This window comes from Aquarana catesbeiana, linkage group LG07 (genome assembly GCF_042186555.1).
Source record: "Aquarana catesbeiana isolate 2022-GZ linkage group LG07, ASM4218655v1, whole genome shotgun sequence".
In the NCBI taxonomy this organism is placed as follows: Eukaryota; Metazoa; Chordata; class Amphibia; order Anura; family Ranidae; genus Aquarana; species Aquarana catesbeiana.
The window spans coordinates 256,845,200-256,863,536 of record NC_133330.1 but is presented as its reverse complement, the minus strand read 5'-3'; the positions used below and the strand labels follow the sequence as shown (position 1 = coordinate 256,863,536).

The following is an 18,337-nucleotide window of genomic DNA, read 5'->3' as shown; positions in this document are numbered from 1 at the left end:
AGCATGAACCTGCAATGGTGTACCAACATGGTGGTATGTTAAGGGCTGTATCCGTGATTCATGATCCTGTAGGTTTGAGGACAGAAGAAAGAATGGCGCATGGCGGGGCCTGACTCTTTATTTATCAAGTTAAATTGGTCCTGTGCATTGCTTGGGGACGGGGTAACCAACCACGTGTATGCTGCCATGAAGGCACCAGGAAATACTCTTAAGTCCAATTCACAAATGGACCAGAGTAAAAAAGCATGCAATTTTACCACCACAGTTTTGCTGGTGGTATCACATGCAGTACTTGTAAAAAAACAGCGCGGGGGTTGAATGGACCCCCACACTGTTTTGTGACAAATAGCTGGTTGCTAAAGAGCGGGCCGGGAAGCCGGCTGCCATGTTTTTAACGGGTGACAAAAGATGTAAAAAAAAACAACAAAAAAAAAGATTAAGAATGATAAAAAAAACCCAGCGTGGGGTCCCCCCCCCCCAAATCCATACTAGACCCTTATCAGAGCGTGTGTGTGTGTGTGTGTGTGTGTGTTGTTTGTTTTTTTTTTTTTGTTTTTTCACGTAATTTTTGATTGTTGGCTTTTCTTTTTTTACATTCAGCTGTCCGTTTGTTAAGGACATAGTTACCGGCTTCCCAGCCCACTCTTTAGCAATGCCACATTCGGTATTTACTGCAAAATTCTTAATGAATTGAACACTTGCACAATAAATGCATTTTATGAGCCGATATTTAACTCTTAGTGAATCGACCCCTTTGTGTCCCTCGATGGACTCCCAAGAACAGGATTTTGTAAATGTCACTGTGACCAGTATTGACAGGGCTGACCGTGCGTGTTGACCTGTATGCAAACTTTAAACTGATGCGTGCCTGAAATGTTGTTTTAAGGATTTTGAAATTTTTGTGTAAACAATTGACATTCCCCTGTAACTTTGATCATGGGCTGCCTTGGGCTGTTCTCATGAACTTCAGGTTTTGACGCTACCTTTTTAGAATATGCTTTGCAACAGCATCTTTTTGTTCCTCCTTTGCAGAAGACATCCTATGTGCAAGCAGATGACCCCTTGGGCACGTTCATAACTTAAAGTTATTAAATGTGTAAGGATGTAGACATCTTGCTTTTGAACAGATTTTTTGTTTAAAGTGGTTGTTAAGCCACTTTGTTTACATAAGCGTCCCTGTTTGCTAGTGACAAGTGTCCCTGTGCTTTATTAATAAAATGCCGCTATATACCTGATTTCCGAGTGCAGCTTGGCGCTCACATGACCTCCTTGTAAGATTTTTTTTTTTTTAGGGTAACAAACACTTTAAGTTGCCATTGTGGTGTAAAAATGTGAAATGTTACTGTTCATGCTTTAAGTAGCATTCCAGTCGTAATTAATAAGAACAAATGCATTCATTTAATAGGCATGCATGGGCAGGAGCATGGCCCCGAACGCACACTGCCAAGGTGGAAATTGTGATGCTATAATCCTACCTCGGCCATTAAAGAGAGCCTTATATTTATTGAAAAAAGAAGACCGGGAGTTGCTTGCATTGCTACCACCTACTGTATGTAGCTAATATTACTACAGTATATTACAGAACACCCAGTGACCTTATCATTCTGTAATGGAAACCGCTTGGCCAAACAAACTTGAAATTTGAAAGTTGAAATTCTACCTTAATTGTATAGAGGGAGAGAGCAGTCTGCCACAGCATATTGGTTTTTTCGATAAATTTTAAAAATGTATGCGCTATTAACTCATTATTACAACTAATTATTTTTGTGTTCAAACCCTGTAGGAGGATAAGGAACAGCCAAAGACTTCAGAAATAGTAGATTCTCTATCATCGGGGCAAGTGGGAGAAGATCTGCTATTGGAAGACTGCACAAAAGATGAAAAGGTCTTTTCTTAGTTTTCCCTAATAATGAAAAAGCAATGCTATATTCTGTTTTATTGTACATTTCCCTTTTTAAGGCTACATTCACACTTGCAAATGTGCTGGATAGCGTTTACATGCGAGAACCCCAGTGAAAGTTCCCAGCAATTAGCTCCCAGAGGCAGCCCAATTGAAAGCAATTGGAGGCTGCTGGCTCTCTCAGCTAATTATGGCCGCTTGCATGTTATCGCTATGCAGTGATCGACCCAGTCTGTATAAAGGGCTGATCACTCGTAGGTGAATACTGCATAGCGATTGCACTGTGGTTTTCTTGGCAGGAACCTAGAGCTGCACGATTAATCGTTAAAAAATTGCGATCTCAATTCAACCCACCCACGTTTTTAATCCGGCTTTTCCACGATTCATCTAACAAGTGCAAAGCAGTTCTCTTAGCATTGTCAAAAAAAGCTGACAGTTTATCACAACATTGCTCAGCACTGAGAGATAAAAAGAAAAATTGTCACTTGGTTCTTTTAGAACAAAGGGATGAACTTCAGTCTGCAAATGAGGTCAGTTTAACCACATACAGACTAAGCCTTTTTCTGACACTTTTTACAAGTTAAAATCATCAGTATTTTTTGCTAAAAAATTACTTAGAACCCCCAAACATATATATATTTTTTTAGCAGAGACCCTAGAGAATAAAATGGTCGTCGTGGCAATATTTTATGTCGCACTGTATTTACGCAGGGGTCTTTTGAACGCAATTTTTGGGGAAAAAATGCACTTAAATTAATTTAAAAAAATAAACTAAACAGTAGTTAACCCATTTTTTTTGTATGTGAAAGATGATGTTGCACTCTTTATTTATTGTGATCTTTATTCTAAGCAAAAAAATTGCAATTCTCATTTTATCCAGAATCGTACAGCTCTAGCAGGAACCTTGCAATGTAACATGGGGTAGGGTGGCGAGTCTTCAACCATGTGTAGTTCTCGGATTGTGGTTTTGGGGCCTCAAACGCATCAGAGCAAAATTAGGGACAGTATATATAGCTCCGTGTTTGATAGGTACCGCTACTGGCACACCGTCTTCATGTTCCTGGGGAAACTCCCATTTATTGGTGCCCAAGCCTACTTTCTATTGCAGTCCTGGGTCACCTAAAAACAGAAAATAGTTTAGGTCAGCCCCTAATCTGTTTTGTTGAATCTCTAATTTACAATTGCATCAGTGTTTTTAAATTTGCTTTGTATGTTAAAGTGGTTGTAAACCTCAGACATGAAATATGAACAAAGTATATCCCTGTTTAGTGGGTACTTTCTATATTGAGAGTCCCAAGTGTCATTTCTGTCTGAGTCATTTCTGACAAGTTAAAAAATTTGACAGGGAGGGACCTCCAGCTGATTGACAGCCTCAGCTCTTTTCCTGTGTGAAGGGGGTGTCCTTTCCCTCCAATCACTTCTCAGAGCTCCTCTCACTGAGCTCTGCCGAGTGTTATTTCAGTTCTCGGCCCCTTTTTTCTAACAGCTCAGACAAGGTTTATAAGTTCTGGGGGCCGGTCCGTTTGTATCATGTTACACCCTGAATATGGGTATAACATGTTATGAAGGGTGAACTTATCCTTTTTAAATGTTTTGTCATTTTGAGATTTAAAGTGAAACTCCTGGATTCTGCCCTGTTTGGACTCTCCACTTCCTTTTCCCTTCACAAAAAATGGAATTGGATTGATGAAAAAAATAGACTTTAAACAGAAATGACGATGTTTTATGGAACAGGAAACCAAGTGGATTGCTGATATGATGTGCCTGTATGGCGTACAACTTTATTTGACTGTCGACTTTCTTAAGGTTGTTTTGTATTAGCTGATCTCTAGTTTTAAATTGCTTTCTGTTGATGTTTGTGTCTGCACAGGACAAGAAAATAGAACCGGGATTAAACGTACCTCTGGACAATATTGACATTAAAGATGTGGAAAAAGCAGCTGTGAACCTGGCTACCAGTGTTGAAAACATTTCCAGTTCATCTACCTCAGAGATCCCTCTGGTTCCACTGCCTGAGTAAGACTTTTTTTTTTTTTATTTATTTTTTTTTTTAACTTAAACAAACCTTTTCATGCTGTCCTATTTGGCGTGTAGCGTATAAACCTGCCAAGTCTTTACAATACTGCATACGCAGCAAAATCTGAAAGCTAAATTCCTGTTTGTTGCTTTCCTTCGGGCCTTTGCAGTCCACTTGTGCATGTTTATGTATGGCTTTGAAGAACCTAAGTAAGTATGATTCTGCAAAAAAACAAAAACATTTCCATACTTCTTTTTGACAAAACGATATATGAGGTCAGACCTAAACACTTTCAATGCGTATGCAATCAGACAGGACCTTGTACTACGTAGTTGAAGATGAATCTGAAGGAGATTGAATATGAAAAATATATGGCCAGCTAATGAATTATGGGAGCTGCCATTACTATTATCTTTAGAATCCGCTGTCTCACTGGCAGTATATATCATTTTGTGGCTTCTCTGCTCTGAGTCAGTCACTGCAGCAAACTAGCAGGTCAGCACTTGACAAGCTGCAAGTTACTTGCTATGCAGTGAAGTCATAGAATGAGCACAACAAATGGGAAGCTAGCAGCTTCCAAAGTCTGTGCTGGCAGCTTCCTTATTTTTATCAGGACAGGCGAAAGAACGTGAACAGCAATGTGTCAGGGAAAGGTTTTTTCCTTTTACCAGAATTGTATATCATGGATGTTTAATCTAAATGCCATCTTTGGTGTACCAGTGGTTAAAATGAAACTTGTACAGGAAGAGTGATGGGGTTACTGATCTACTAAGAATACAGGTTTCCTGACTGTCTCACTGATTCGTCAGCCAAGAACAAGCAGAGCTAGATTATAAAGTTAGTGATTCCTTTAGATGACCACTAAAAACTCTTAAAGAGGAAGTAACCCCTGATGGGTTTACTTCCTCTGTTTCCCTGCAAAGGTAAAGCATAATGGGCTACTATGCATTGCATAGTAGCCCATTATGTGTCACTTACCTGACACAGGAGCCTGCGATGTCACCGCTGTCCCCTCTGCTACGGAGCGTCAATCTTCTTTCCGGGTATCGTGGCTCCGGTGCTGTGATTGGCCGGAGCCGCGATAATGTCACTCCCGCGCAGGCGCACGGGAGCCGCCACTAACGGCATATCGCCGTTAGCAGCGGCATGCTCAGTGCGCCTGCACGGCGCTGTCTACTTTAAGCAGGCATTACATGTCTTGAATTTTGGGCCTGCTGACACCACCCAAACTTTGACTGAAAAATTGAGGAAGAAGCAAGGTGGAAAAAGTGAACAGTGATTGCAGCCATAGTATTTGGGTATTTTGACAGCTGTAGGTGCTGGTTGTCAAAATACAGTAGCCAGAAACAGGAGATTGACTCACCCACACTGTTTAGTGTTAGGATTACAATTACTAATTAGCTGCAGTCACTGGTTATTCTGCAGGTGCTGGCTGTCAGAACACTGTACAGCAGTGGTTCTCAACTTCTGTCCTTGGGGAGATGCAGACTAGAATACTGCAATCGCTGAGCAACAAATGATATCGCATGTCGTGTATTTGTTATTTTGCAAACCTGGCCTGTTAGTGGCTCCTGAGGACAGGAGTTGAGAACCTCTGCTGTACAGCAACAGGAGTTTTGTCCCTCCATGTGGTTTAGTGTGGATGGAGAATCCTATGGATTTCTCTTGTTTTTGGAACCTGATCTTGCCTGAAGCGACGTGAACTTTTTTTTTTTCTTTTTTTTAATACAGAGATTTGGCCACTAGAAGAATCATGCTGTGGCTGTGTGCATCAGCCCTTAATAAGCAGTAATAACTTTAGACTGCTACAGTCGGGAGTATCTTGAGCTGAGCATATGCAGCTCAGTGCACATTCAATAGATTGCGAACAGGCAGCAAAGTTTTTCATTGCACAAGAGGCATAACATCTCTTCTACAATAAAAAGCTGTCTGCTCGGAAAGTTTATTTTGTTTAGTTCCTCTTTGAAGTCCAGTTCAAGTAAAAATAAAATAATCCTGCTTTGCAGTGGGGCTGTGTCTGCACTGCAAGGTTGACTACTTGTTTAATCTGGGAAACAGTAAAAGCATTATACTACCTGATTCTCCGCTCCTCCATACTCTAGTGGTGGACAGTTCCACAGCATGCTCACATCCAGTATGGGCCTGAGTCAGTCTTGATGATGTCTGAGAACCTCAGACACCTGAAGCATAGGAAGGGAAAGGATGGGGGGGGGGGGGCAGTCTAGCAGCACAGAGAAGCTTGCAGGATCAGAGGTTGGATTCACACTTTCCCCGCATCCAGTTCACATGACAAGAGACTGCGACTGGCTCTCACAGCTCCCGAGAGGGGGGGATTTGCGGTTTGTACTGGAGAAGGGTCCTGTGCGTCATTGGCTCCGTTTCAGGTCCGAATTCAGGCAAGACGTCGGACCTGATTCGTACCTGAAATGAAGAACAGGGACGCACTGGACCCCCTGCTGTGAGCTGCGGCTGCAGCTAGTGTGAACCCGGCCTAAAACTGTTCTCCAAGCCGCCAAACGAGCAGGTAACCTCTGCAGTATGGGCACAGCCCCACTGCAAGGGAGCATAATTTCCCTGAAGTTCAGCTTTTAACAGAAGTTTAAAAAAAAACAGACACTGGCAGGATCAACAAGTATTAAAACTTTTTTTTAAATAAATAAATACATTTATAAATTTTTGTAATTTTTCTTGCAAATTTAAAAATAAAGGACAGTTAACCACCTGAGTAAATCGGATCAAACCAGAGAGACCTAATAGCGCTCATCAGTCCATCCATATTAGGAATGTGCGAAATCATGTATCTAATTGTAAGAAGAAAAGTACATGGGAAATACAGCGAGGCAGTGTGTATCATACTAGAGCCCATTACCTTATCCATTATCTGTATGACTATGAGCAACTGAATGTAATAAAACTTTTTACAGGGGGACTCAGAAAAGCAGACTGCTGCGTTAATTCTATTGACAAGCTGCTTCATATGTGTAATATGTGATTTTTGCCCATATTTTCACTTAATATTCCACATACACATTACAGACTTAACCAAAGCTAGGCACCCTGAGGACCTACCTAAACTAAGCTTTACATAGATACAGTTAGATCTACAGATTATATGGTCAGTTTGTAATGTGTGGTGAGCTTTCAAAATGGTCCTTAGATGGCAGTTCATATCTTTTTTTTTTTTTCCCCTGTTCATTGCTTGATTAGCAAAGTGCTGCGAGATTGCATGTGAACATATCTTGTGTAATAAACAGCCGTGAGAGCAAAACCACATTTTGGCAGTTGTGATAAAACAAATATATTTGGTAATCTGCTGATAAGCAGTATTTTTTTTCCAGTTATAATTTATCTAAAAACATTCAATATTCCAGATAATTGTTAGAAATCTTGCATAGTTGCATTTTATCTCTGCCTAAAGGTTGGAAGCATCCAATCGGATTATTCCTTTCATTCTTCAAGAGTAATATGTAAGAACTGAAGAGGGTTTCTGTTGGTGGCTACCAGCAGTAAGAAGAGTGCTTATTGCAAATACGGATTAGGAGTCCAGTTTACATGCTTGTTGAGCCTGCATTTTTGTACAAGGGTCACCTAGGTTTGTGTCAATTATACTTAAAAGTTGCTTTCTCAAGTTAAGGTAAATGCAGAAACCTTGTCTGGGAATTGTTAGTTTTGATTTTTATTCTCCCCAAGCTGACCCGTTCTGCGTTTATAAATAAACCTAATTTTTTCTGGGAGGGTTGTGACGATTTTACTGGAAATGCCTGTGATGGTTTTTGATCCCAGGACACAAAAAAAAAAAAAAACCTTGTCTGTAGAAGATTAGGAAAATCCTGAAAGTACAGGAACTATATATATATCGATGTTCGTTTTCAAGCACAGTGATGGGAAAATTTTGAAATAATAGAAAACTTCTTGGTGAAAGGAATTTTCAGACAGTGTATGTGGTTTTTGTTCAGAAATTACATTCATTTTAAAACTGAATGTTAAAAGCAAGTGAACATTTACAAACATTCTTTCATTCCGGAATGTACAAAGATTTTTTTGTATGAATATTCTCGTCTGAAAATTGATCCGTGTGTGCAGCATAAGGCACGTGCACAGCTATGCCGTTTGCTTTTGATCTGTTTCTGCAGTGCTTTTTGCTGTGCGTTTTAATTTTTGCGCATGTGATTTTCCTGCGATTTGCCTTTTTTTTTCTTTTTTTTTTTTTTGGCCTATTTGTTGAGCAGATTAAAAAACACAAATTGCTGTGCAAAAACGCACTACATGCTTTTCTGCAGCTTCTCCATTGAAGTATATTGAACCAAAAAAGCACTGTTTTGCGTTGAAAAAAGTCATTGACACTTTCCAAATACTCAGCAGCTGAAAAGAGCTTAGATCCGAACGTGTCAAATAGGAAACCATGTTAAATGAACTCTAGTGCGTTTTTTTTATACAAAAAGAACCAAAAACGCATCGGTGTAAACCAGGCCATCATGGGGTTAAATTCGTCTCTCTTTATAGTACAAAAAGTGCAAATAATCTCAACTATAAGGGTTTGTGTTTGTTTTTTTTTTTTTACTGTGAAAAAAAAAAAAAAAAAAAATATATATATATATATATATATATATATATATATATATATATATATATTAATTATTTTAGGAGTCAGACAAGTACTAAAAGCTGAGACTTTTTTTTTTTTTTTTTTTTCACGGATATGATCATTTTAAATGCACAATACTGGTAAAAGTTTTTACTTTAAATGTAATTGTAATCCCTTCTATTACCTCCAGTCTGTCAGCCTTCACCTTCTCTGGGTTCAAATGCTGATCTTTCCTAAGTCTTTAAAGTCTTGTGGGTTTTTTTTTTTTTTTTTTTTTTAAGTTAAAAACATCAAACATGTTATACTTACCTGGTCTGTGTAATGGTTTTGCACAGAGCAGCCCCAATCCTTCTGTTCTAGCGTCACCCACCAATGCTTCTGACTCCTCCTGCTTTCAGAGTGCCCCAATAGCAAGCTGCAAAGTATAGTATAGAGTGCCCTAAAGCAAGGTAAAGAAAACTTCTGCCTTTAGAACCACTCACTTCCTGCCCAGGACGACATGTCCCATGAGGCATTGCTCCTCACACATTCAAGTTCTCAGGCACTTACTGACCTGTATGGATGGTGAACTGAGCTGTATGTGTGCTGCACTGTAATACCTGATATGTAAACAAATAATGCATTCTGTATGCAGGCCAACTAATTGGCTGGCCGATTAATCGATTATGAAAATGTTAATCAGTTTCATAATCAATTAGTTGTCGATTAATCGATTAGTAGTTTCAGCCCTAATATTGTCAGGATATGTAACTTTCTAATGCCATTATAAACTTGTTTTTGTCCATGTCCCTATTGTGGAGATTTCCATTTGCTTCCAGTTTGCACAGGAAGGGAGTGGAAATGTACTCCATAAGAACAAGATGGCAATAAAAAGCTGATGGAGGCTCTATTGTCCCCCCCTTCTATCCAAAACAAAATGTTTTGATTCTCACACGATTCTTGCAGCGTAACATCTTTTCATATTATACCAAAAAAATTGGGCTAACTTTACCATTTTGTTTTTTTCTTAATTCATCAAGTTTATTTTCCATTTGAAAGACCACTGCGCAAATACAGTGTGACCCAAAATATTGCAACAACCGCCACTTTATTTTCTAGGGTCTCTGCTAAAAAAACAAAACATATATGTTTGGGGGTTCTAAGTAATTTTCTAGCAAAAAATACTGATTTTTAACTTGTAAGCAACAAGTGTCAGAAAAAGGTTTAGGCCTCATGCACACTGGATGTTAGAATAACATTAAAAAAACACCAGTAGCTTTGCAGTGAGTGTTTCAGTGTTTTTGCAATGGCATTTTTTAGAGGTTTTTAGCATTTCTAAGTTAATTTTTTTTTTTTTAGCGTTTATTGGCTTTTTTAGGCGTCTTTTGACATTAGAGCATTTTTTACATCTGAAAAACCTCTCAGAACCCACTCGTTTTGGAGGTTTTTTACAACCAAAAACAGATAACAACCTATGTGTGCATGGGCATAGGATAACATGCTGGAGAGTTTGTTTGAAGCCAAAAACAGCAGCTGTAAAAACGTCCAGTGTGCACGAGGCCTTAGTCTTTAAGTGGTTAAACTGACCTCATTAACAGACCGAAGTTCATCCATTTGATCTAAATAAATAAATGTTACACTGTTTTATAGTTCTCCCTACCCAACCCATGTTGAGATAAAACTTGATGGCAGGCTGTCTGTCTTTTTTTTTATTTTTTTTTTTTTTTTTTTTTTTTTGACAGCTGTCACCTTGAGCAGAGAACTCTCTACACTGAATCGAGGAAATGTGGCTTTAAGATTGTGAGGTGGTAGAATCGCTATCTTGATTCTTTAATTATTAATCGTGCAGCTTTTCCATGTAGAGCGCTTTCTCAATACTTTTATCAACACGCTGGGAAAATGCAGTTTATAGAAGTATAGAAATTACATTAATCGCCTGGGTTTTTGTTGCCATCAGAACTACTTTTCTTCCCACACAAATCAATGGGAATTCAAAAGCATTTTGAAGCAGAAGGTCCACTGCAGGACAATACACTTCTGAAAAAAACTTTGCTAAAACTCAAATTGGTTTCCACCACATGCTAAATACACCTAAATCCATACTGCAGTCAAACATTAGGTGACTTGTTTGGTGGTGAGAGTTATCAGACTTCTTTCCTGGATTCTGTCTCCATTACACTTATGTAGTGTGGTACAAAGAATATTTGGCATAAAAATATAGCTATAAAATGTTATATTTATTTTTCTTGGCATATGTACAGTCTTTTTTTTTTTTTTTTTTTTGTATTCATTGAGCAATCAGGTAATCTTAACGTTCTTCAGGCATCTCTGATCTCAAAAGCTTGGAGCACCATCCACTGAGCCATTCTCAAATAAAGATTATTCCACCAGGTATAAGCTTTAATGTGAAGGCAAAAAAAATTTGGGTTGATAGATCATCCGTACCTGGTGGGAAAGTTACTATTAATGGATTCACTGCAAGTGCTTTCACTTGTTTTATTTGGGTCTGAACACTCAGATTGGTTTCTGTGCCCATTTTTCCAATCACCAACATGTACTAAAAGATTAGTGTAAGAAATGTTGTAATGCAAGACAAAGAGAAACTCTGTGTGCCTGCCTGACCTGAATAAATGCATTTATATGATAATAGTGGGGATTTTTTTCCCTTCTACAGTACATGTAGTCCTAGGAAAATAATTAGGTAACCAAGTGACCTTTTCAATGAATCTAATGGTGGTAGCAGATGGTGTGCTTTTTTTAAAGTGTACCTGTGTTCATACTATAGATTTTAAAAAAGTACAGCCTGAGCTTGTTTGCCTGTACTTCTCCTATGAATCACAGGTGTGCACTTCGTTTTTGCACTCCTGTGACCCATTTTCAGTAGAGAGCAGTCTGAAGTCCACGCTCTGCTGAGGTCAGTCAGTCCAGGCTCCACATCATCACGACCATGAAGTTGGGATCTGCCTAGATCTTTGGACCGACCTCCGTCTCAGCCTCTCAGCAAGCCACTGAGAGCCTGAGCCAGCCGCTCTTTTGCCCTCCATAGCCCAGCACTCCAGTGAGTGAGGAGGGGGCAGAGCAGAGAGCTGTGACTGACAGTCACCAGCTCACGGAGTTGTGAGAACCGAGCGATCGGCAGTGTTCGATCGATTGGTTCTCAGTTTAGAGGTGCCAGGGAACAGATGAATTATCCACCTAGGTAAGTATGAATGAAAACAAAAATCAAAAACCCATACTGCTCTTTTAAGTATTTATATACTGACAAATAGCAGCAAGAACACCCAACTGCTAGTAATGCGAAGTAATTAATTCTCTAAGACCACAACAAACACCATTTCTAAGGCTCCATTCACACTTGTATGACTCCAAAGTCGTGGGGCTATGGAGTGCAATTTTGGATGAATGCAACTTGGATGTGACTTTTTGTCCCTCTGCAAAGTCGGACCCACTTTTGCATGTAAACCATTCAGGTACAACTTTCATGCTACTTTTGAGTTTAATATTGAAGTCTATGGCCCTTAAGTTGCATGAAAGTCGGACTAAATTAGTGCATGAACTACTTTGAATTTGCTGTGACTTTAGGTCGCATATATATGAATGGTTATCATTGGAAAACATGGGGTACAACTTGTCATGTGACTTTGATGCCCAGATTCCCATGACAAGTCACACAAGTGTTAATGGGGTATAACTGCTTATAAACCACCTTTTGGTTGTCATTAGGAAGCCACAAAAGCTGAGCTTTCTGTGCTCCTTTTTCCCCACATTGCCTACAACTACGGAGGTTAGCGGGGATTGATTTGAAAGCGTTTTGCTGCTTGTTCAAGTGTGTTTAGTGTGCCTAGTCTGGGCACCGGTTCATTTTAACATTTGAAAGTGAGTAAACTTTGAAGTTTTACACCAGCAGAAGAGGGTAAACCATTCTTTTGGGTAAATGTTGGCATAAACTGAGAATTTGAGAAAAATGTTTATAAATCTTTACTTGTATGCTAAGAATCTGAGTTTGAATATTTACAGGCAAGAAAAATGTCACTGTTAAAAACCATGTACTGTATGCTTTAACTGGCTCATATTGCATGCACGTCTCCTTGTACATATTAGGCCGTTCTGCTTTTATTTACATATTATTCTGTGTAAGTTTAATGTGTGCATCTTCTACACACCGTTGAGCAATTTTTAGAACTTGTACAACCTGAAATCTGGGCAACTTCTGCACGCTGCATATTTTATAACCTGTATATCATTTTTCTGTTGTCGGTATTCAGCCAAAATGTTTTGTTTTTTTTCTTACCAGTTTGTAGAGTATTTATAAAATGATGTAGATTTTTTGGCAACGTGCAGTAGTTGTATTTTCAGTATGTGCGGTTGTATAATTTTTTTTGTTTGAGAACTAACTGTTTATACTTAGAACTGGTCTTTATTTTAGCAGCTGGCTTTTAGCAAAACTCTTTAAATATTGGCACACAACTGGTAGCTTCCTGGTGCCCCACTTATAAAAATGTAAGCAAAAGTAGAGTAATTGTATTTGACAGTTATCTATCTGTAGTCATCAGAACCGCCACTTCGATCTTTATCCATTTTATATTACATGAGACTCAGAGTGTGTAACAAACATGCTGATCTATAAGACTGTTTTACTTTATTTACTGGCAAAATTTAGTGTATAGTGCAGTAAAGCCTTCTCAGAACAGAATGTTTTTGCATCTTATTTCATCACATAACACAAAAATAGGATTATTCCTCACTTTGAGAACAGGGGGTGGACCCATGCAAATTATTCCTTCCTTTCTTTTTTTTTTTTTTTTTTTTTATGTCCCATCAGCCTGATGCACCTCTTGGATCCACTGCAGTATAATACACAATACTGTATAGCCTTACAAATCTAGCCTAACATTCTGGGGGTGTATCCTATGAGGCGTAAAGGAATGATTTGCATGGATCTGCCCACTTTTCCTGAAATGAGAAATAATCCTCCTATTTATGGGTTACGTGATGGAGTGAGCTCTGTAAAGACCTTTTGGCTCTTAAAAATGCTTTAGGCCCTTTTCACACTCGTGTGAACTTAATCCATGCAGGGGGAGCCGTCCTTGCTGGGAGAACACAGTGATTACTGCTAGCAGCTATAATAGCTGCTAGCAACAATCATGTGTTAAATTCAACAGGCTGGTTGTACCCAAATTGATCGATTTGACATTCAGCCTGCCCATACATAGTTCGGAACTCGGTCCCTGCTGAACCGGCTGAGATTCAAACAGTCTGTGGTCAGCTTTAGCCTGAATGGGGAAATCAAGCTGTGTATGTTGGCCTTTATTTGTTTCTCTCCTGAAATCGATGGGCTGGATAGATCCCATAGTGCTAATCGGATGTGTGATCATGTCATGATCTGACCATAATTGATCAGATTTTGTGCAGTCATCTTGTGTCTGTTGGCACCTCTTCATGGACACAGTTGTCCTCTTAGCCAATCGACTGACCATGTAATCTGCAGGAAACCTCTTTACATTCAGGTTCAATGCAGATGTTAGATAAGTCCATACTGCAGTCACGTGAGTGGTCATTGCTGAAATTTCCTATTTAACATTAATCGATCTTAACTGCATCCGTGTTCGATTACAAACCATGTTTCTATTGGGCTCTTAATGGCGTTGCATCCAGTAAAAAGGAAAATAATACCTGTGTGTTTTAGTAAAGTAATCCACTGCTAGTCCCTGTCTGATTTTGTATGAGAATGTTTCCTACCCCCCTTGTGTGTCCTTAATAGATTGTCTGGTGCAATTTTTCTATGACACTCCCCCAGTGTAAAAAGACTGTTATTTCTCTCCCTTCAGTGCAATAGAAGCGTCCAGCGCCGCTCTCCCTGTAGTCAGCTCTAGTGAACCTGAGCAGTCAGAACTTGACTGTGATACTGGGGGGGCCGTAGAGGTTGAGCCTCAGAGTGAGCCCTCCTTTATCAATCCATCAGCAAGGTCAGTATTGAAGTAGGTTGTGCTTGTTAAAGCAAAATCATTCCAAAATCAAGAAGCTGAATAAAGGTAACTCTTCATCCGCTGCTAAGGCCATGCCGCATTCCACCGCTCGCCTGCTCTGCTTGCATTTCTCTATCTACACATCTACCTACTAAATATGCATGAAAAATATCAAAACTTAAGTGAAACTGAAAGGCTCACAAAAAGGATATGGGGTTCGTTTTTGTGAAATTGCCAATTTCTCTATTTTAAGCCGGGTTGCTCCAAATTGTTCTGGGTCTGCGCCATTTAAACAAACGAGCGTCGATCTGGCATTTTGCAGTCCAGCTTCCACTTTACTATGCCAACTAAAAGGCATAATGAATAACATGGGTGACTGTACACAATTATAAAAATAAACCAATTCACTGATTGTTCATTTTGACAAGTGCGGATCTGGCGGTTTGCAGATCAACGCTTCACATGCACAAATAGAGAATCGCTTGCTGCCATGTTGATGTAAGCCTTGCAGTTTTGTTTCCGTCAGAATCGCCCTCGAAATGTAACGCTGACATAGTTTGCCAATTCCTTTTCGCTTTTGCAGCTGCACACAGTTTTAATTTCAGATAGTTATTGGAAATATCATGGTTTATAAAAAATATTAACGTCTGTTAAAGCATGTTTAGATAGCTGTTTGGGAGGGAATGGGCAAATGTATTTGCGTTTTTAGATGTGTGTGATGGTATTGTCATTTACTTTACTGCACTTGTATGAACAATGCCTCTTCAAATGCTTGCTTTCAAAGATGTACATGCTTCATCGTTGGCTACTAGATCTGCATTGTGTGTGTGTGTGTATATATATATTTTTCCTTTTTTAATAATTCCCTGTAGTTTTGTGAACGAACATGTTGAGAACATCTCAGTTTCACACAACAAACGAAAGGTGACATCATCAGACATTGAAGCCGAAGTGTCAGCTCCTGAACCAGAAGCAGAGAAACAAAAAGTACACTTTAATGCATCTGAAGAGTTAGAGAAAGAGGTCAGTATGCCCATAGCTGGGATTGTGGCATAATCTTGTTTTACAAGAAAAACAGAAATGGAAGGCGCGCATACCTAGTGCATTACCAAAAATAATTTAATAATAAAAATGTTTTTTATATAAAAGTGGGTACTCACAAAATGCCAAAACAATGCATGTACATGCACAGAACACTGGGTACAGCTAATGCGTTTTGGGGCTCACCCCCTTCCTCAGAGCTAGGCGCCTAGCTCTGAGGAAGGGGGTGTGCCCCTAAAACGCGTTAGCTGTACCCCGTGTTCTGTGCATGTCCATGCATTGTTTTTATGGCATTTTGTGAGCACCCACTTTTATATAAAACAGTTTAATAATAAAAATATCTTTAATGCACTAGATGTGCGCTCCTTCCATTTCTGTTTTTCATGTAGGTTTCTTTCGGATTACCCTATCTGAGGAAGGCAGCATCCACCAACTTTTGGATACCATATATACCTTTCACACCAACTTTTTTTTTTTTTTTTTTTTATCTGTTACTCCACACCTTGGAAGACCTATTAGCGCTGGAAGTGACTGTTTTTTGTATAATATTGTTTTATGTAAATCAATATCGTATGTTTTCATTTCCTGTGCTGTCTAGCATTACATTATGTTAGAGCCTAACTTTATAAAAAGCTGTCCTGCACAGGACATTGCCATGTATTTTTAAGACTAGTAAGTTCTAAGATGTGTTAAGTCATTCTCTTGTTCCCCAGAGAGCAGTATTTACTGTATATGGCCCCCACACAGGCACTCTGTCCGTTTTTGTTTTAATCCATCTGTTGACAGATGAAAAACAGGCATCAATGCATCTCAATGGAAAAACTGATGAGCATCCGTTTACATCCCCATCCGTCAACATCCGTTTTTTTTTTTTTAAACAGATCAAAGCCCTATTTTTTTTCTCAGTTAAAAAAAACGAAAAATGGATAAAAGGTCAGTTTTTGCAATTGTAGCTGATGTAAAAAAAAAACGGATGAAATACTGATGTAAACTGAATCAGTTATTGCTTTAAAAAAAATGCAACGCCTGTGTGAAAGGACCCTAAGGCAAAAATTCGCTGGTCACTGGTTTCCAGTGTTTTCAGAGGAAAATTGAGTAGGCAGTATTTAAAAAATAGTTTTAACCTTTTTCGTAGTAGTATCTGAGGCTAAAAGCGTTTGGTATTGACTGGTAATGAGAAACATGTTTTTATAAAATAAATGTTAAATTTGATTATCTTTTTGTCGGAAAGGTAAATAGCTTAATAAAAGTTAAATAAAAAGTTTAGTATGTAGGTTTTAAAAAATTTTTTTTTTTTTTTTTTTTTTGGGACATACAGCTGACTGATGACAGAGAGGTGGCTGGAGGTGACCCGGTTGTTCCAGGGAACACAAAGGATCCCGTTGACATTCCAACTTTTGATGAGTGGAAGAAACAAGTCATGGAAGTGGAGAAAGAAAAAAGTAAGTTATGCCAGTCACATGGCATGTATCAAAATGCAAATAGCTAATTTTAAGCCAGTTTAAATACGTTCACCCGCTGCAGTTGGGATTTAAATGTTGGTTGGTTGTTTACAGCTCCATGAAGTGCTAAAAATTCAAAAATATGTGATAAATGGCAAAATCTGCGTTTCCCCTATAGCATGTTTTTGCAACTATGCTCACCTTGTAGAACAACAAATATGTAATAGATAAGAACTAATGTTTTCTGTGTCTTACCTCTGCATCATTCTTTTGGTTAAAGCCCATATCAGGCAACACATGAACCACTTCCCTCTAACCCATCCTGCACTTTTTTTTTTTTTTTTTTTTTCTTTCTTGCCTTGTGAAGCAAGATATACTCCTACGTCTGCTACCTGGTCCCTAGTAGGATTAGCAGGGGACTGCTAATCCAGTGCTGCAGATGTGCCCAAGTAGGCTGGTGCCTGACAGTTCCCTCATGCTGACATCACTGCACAGATTGCAGACCCTATCACTGGATGGCCAATGGGAATTGGCCACTCTATGCAGGTAGTGACATAGACCCTGCCTCTTGTAATCCGAAGAGGGGAGAAGACTCAAGACTGGAAGGTCACGTGATTGTGGCTTTAGGTGACTAAAAAGGGCATTAAACATTTGTTTTCTTACCCATAGCCAGCTATCAGATGGGAGCTCGGAAATGGGCTTTAAAAAAGGTAACACTTCCTTTTAAGTTTTGCTAAAGAACAGGTGGATATGTATAAGAAGCATGGCCAAAGTTTTTTTTATTTTTTGGCTATTTTCCTCTGGGTCACAGTAGTGCACTTGTGCTCTCCTGTAAGCCAGAATCAGCTGACAGCTGGCTAAAGTCGGCTGTTGGCTGACCTCAAAGAGTCACTCCTCAGCCAGCCGCTCCTGCCCGGCACTCCAGTCAGTGCTGGGGGGGCAGAGCAGAGAACAGAGACTGATAGTCGCCGCTCTTCTCTGAGTGATCAGCAGTCATGTAATCACTCAGTTCTTGGGCTACAGCATGGAGTTGAGTATGTGTGTTTCTTTTGGTCAACCCAAATTGCTCCTTTAAACAAAACATCCATTATCCCTAATCTCAGATGTTGGGAAAAGGTGATGTAATAGTTTATGCTCTGCTTCTCTGAAGAATATGGCTAGAGAAGATGTGGAAGAATATGGATAGAGAGCAGACTGTATTCTTTAGGGCTGACATTTTTCACAATAGAGTAAATCCATGTGAAAGATTTAATATGGCCACAGGCTGAGAGCTAGGCTGGGCTTGCTGTCTGTGCCCAGTCTTGTCTTTGTAGTTTAATCTCTGTAGAGCTTTCGTATGGAAAGCAAATGAGTGATGGAGCACTTGCAAAGCTTACAGGCTGTCAAAAGCTATACTCCAAAATTGGT

The 18,337-nt window shown here is 39.3% G+C and overlaps 1 protein-coding gene across 1 annotated transcript in view; it reads left to right on the top strand.

Moving 5' to 3' along the window:
* Positions 1 to 18,337, top strand: part of SUCO (SUN domain containing ossification factor) — a 163,867-nt gene that overhangs the window by 64,925 nt on the left and 80,605 nt on the right. The window contains exons 2-6 of the mRNA XM_073592035.1: positions 1,784 to 1,885; positions 3,771 to 3,916; positions 14,310 to 14,447; positions 15,320 to 15,470; positions 16,807 to 16,930. Of these exons, the coding sequence (XP_073448136.1) occupies positions 1,784 to 1,885; positions 3,771 to 3,916; positions 14,310 to 14,447; positions 15,320 to 15,470; positions 16,807 to 16,930 (661 nt within the window). The remainder of the gene's footprint in view (positions 1 to 1,783; positions 1,886 to 3,770; positions 3,917 to 14,309; positions 14,448 to 15,319; positions 15,471 to 16,806; positions 16,931 to 18,337) is intronic.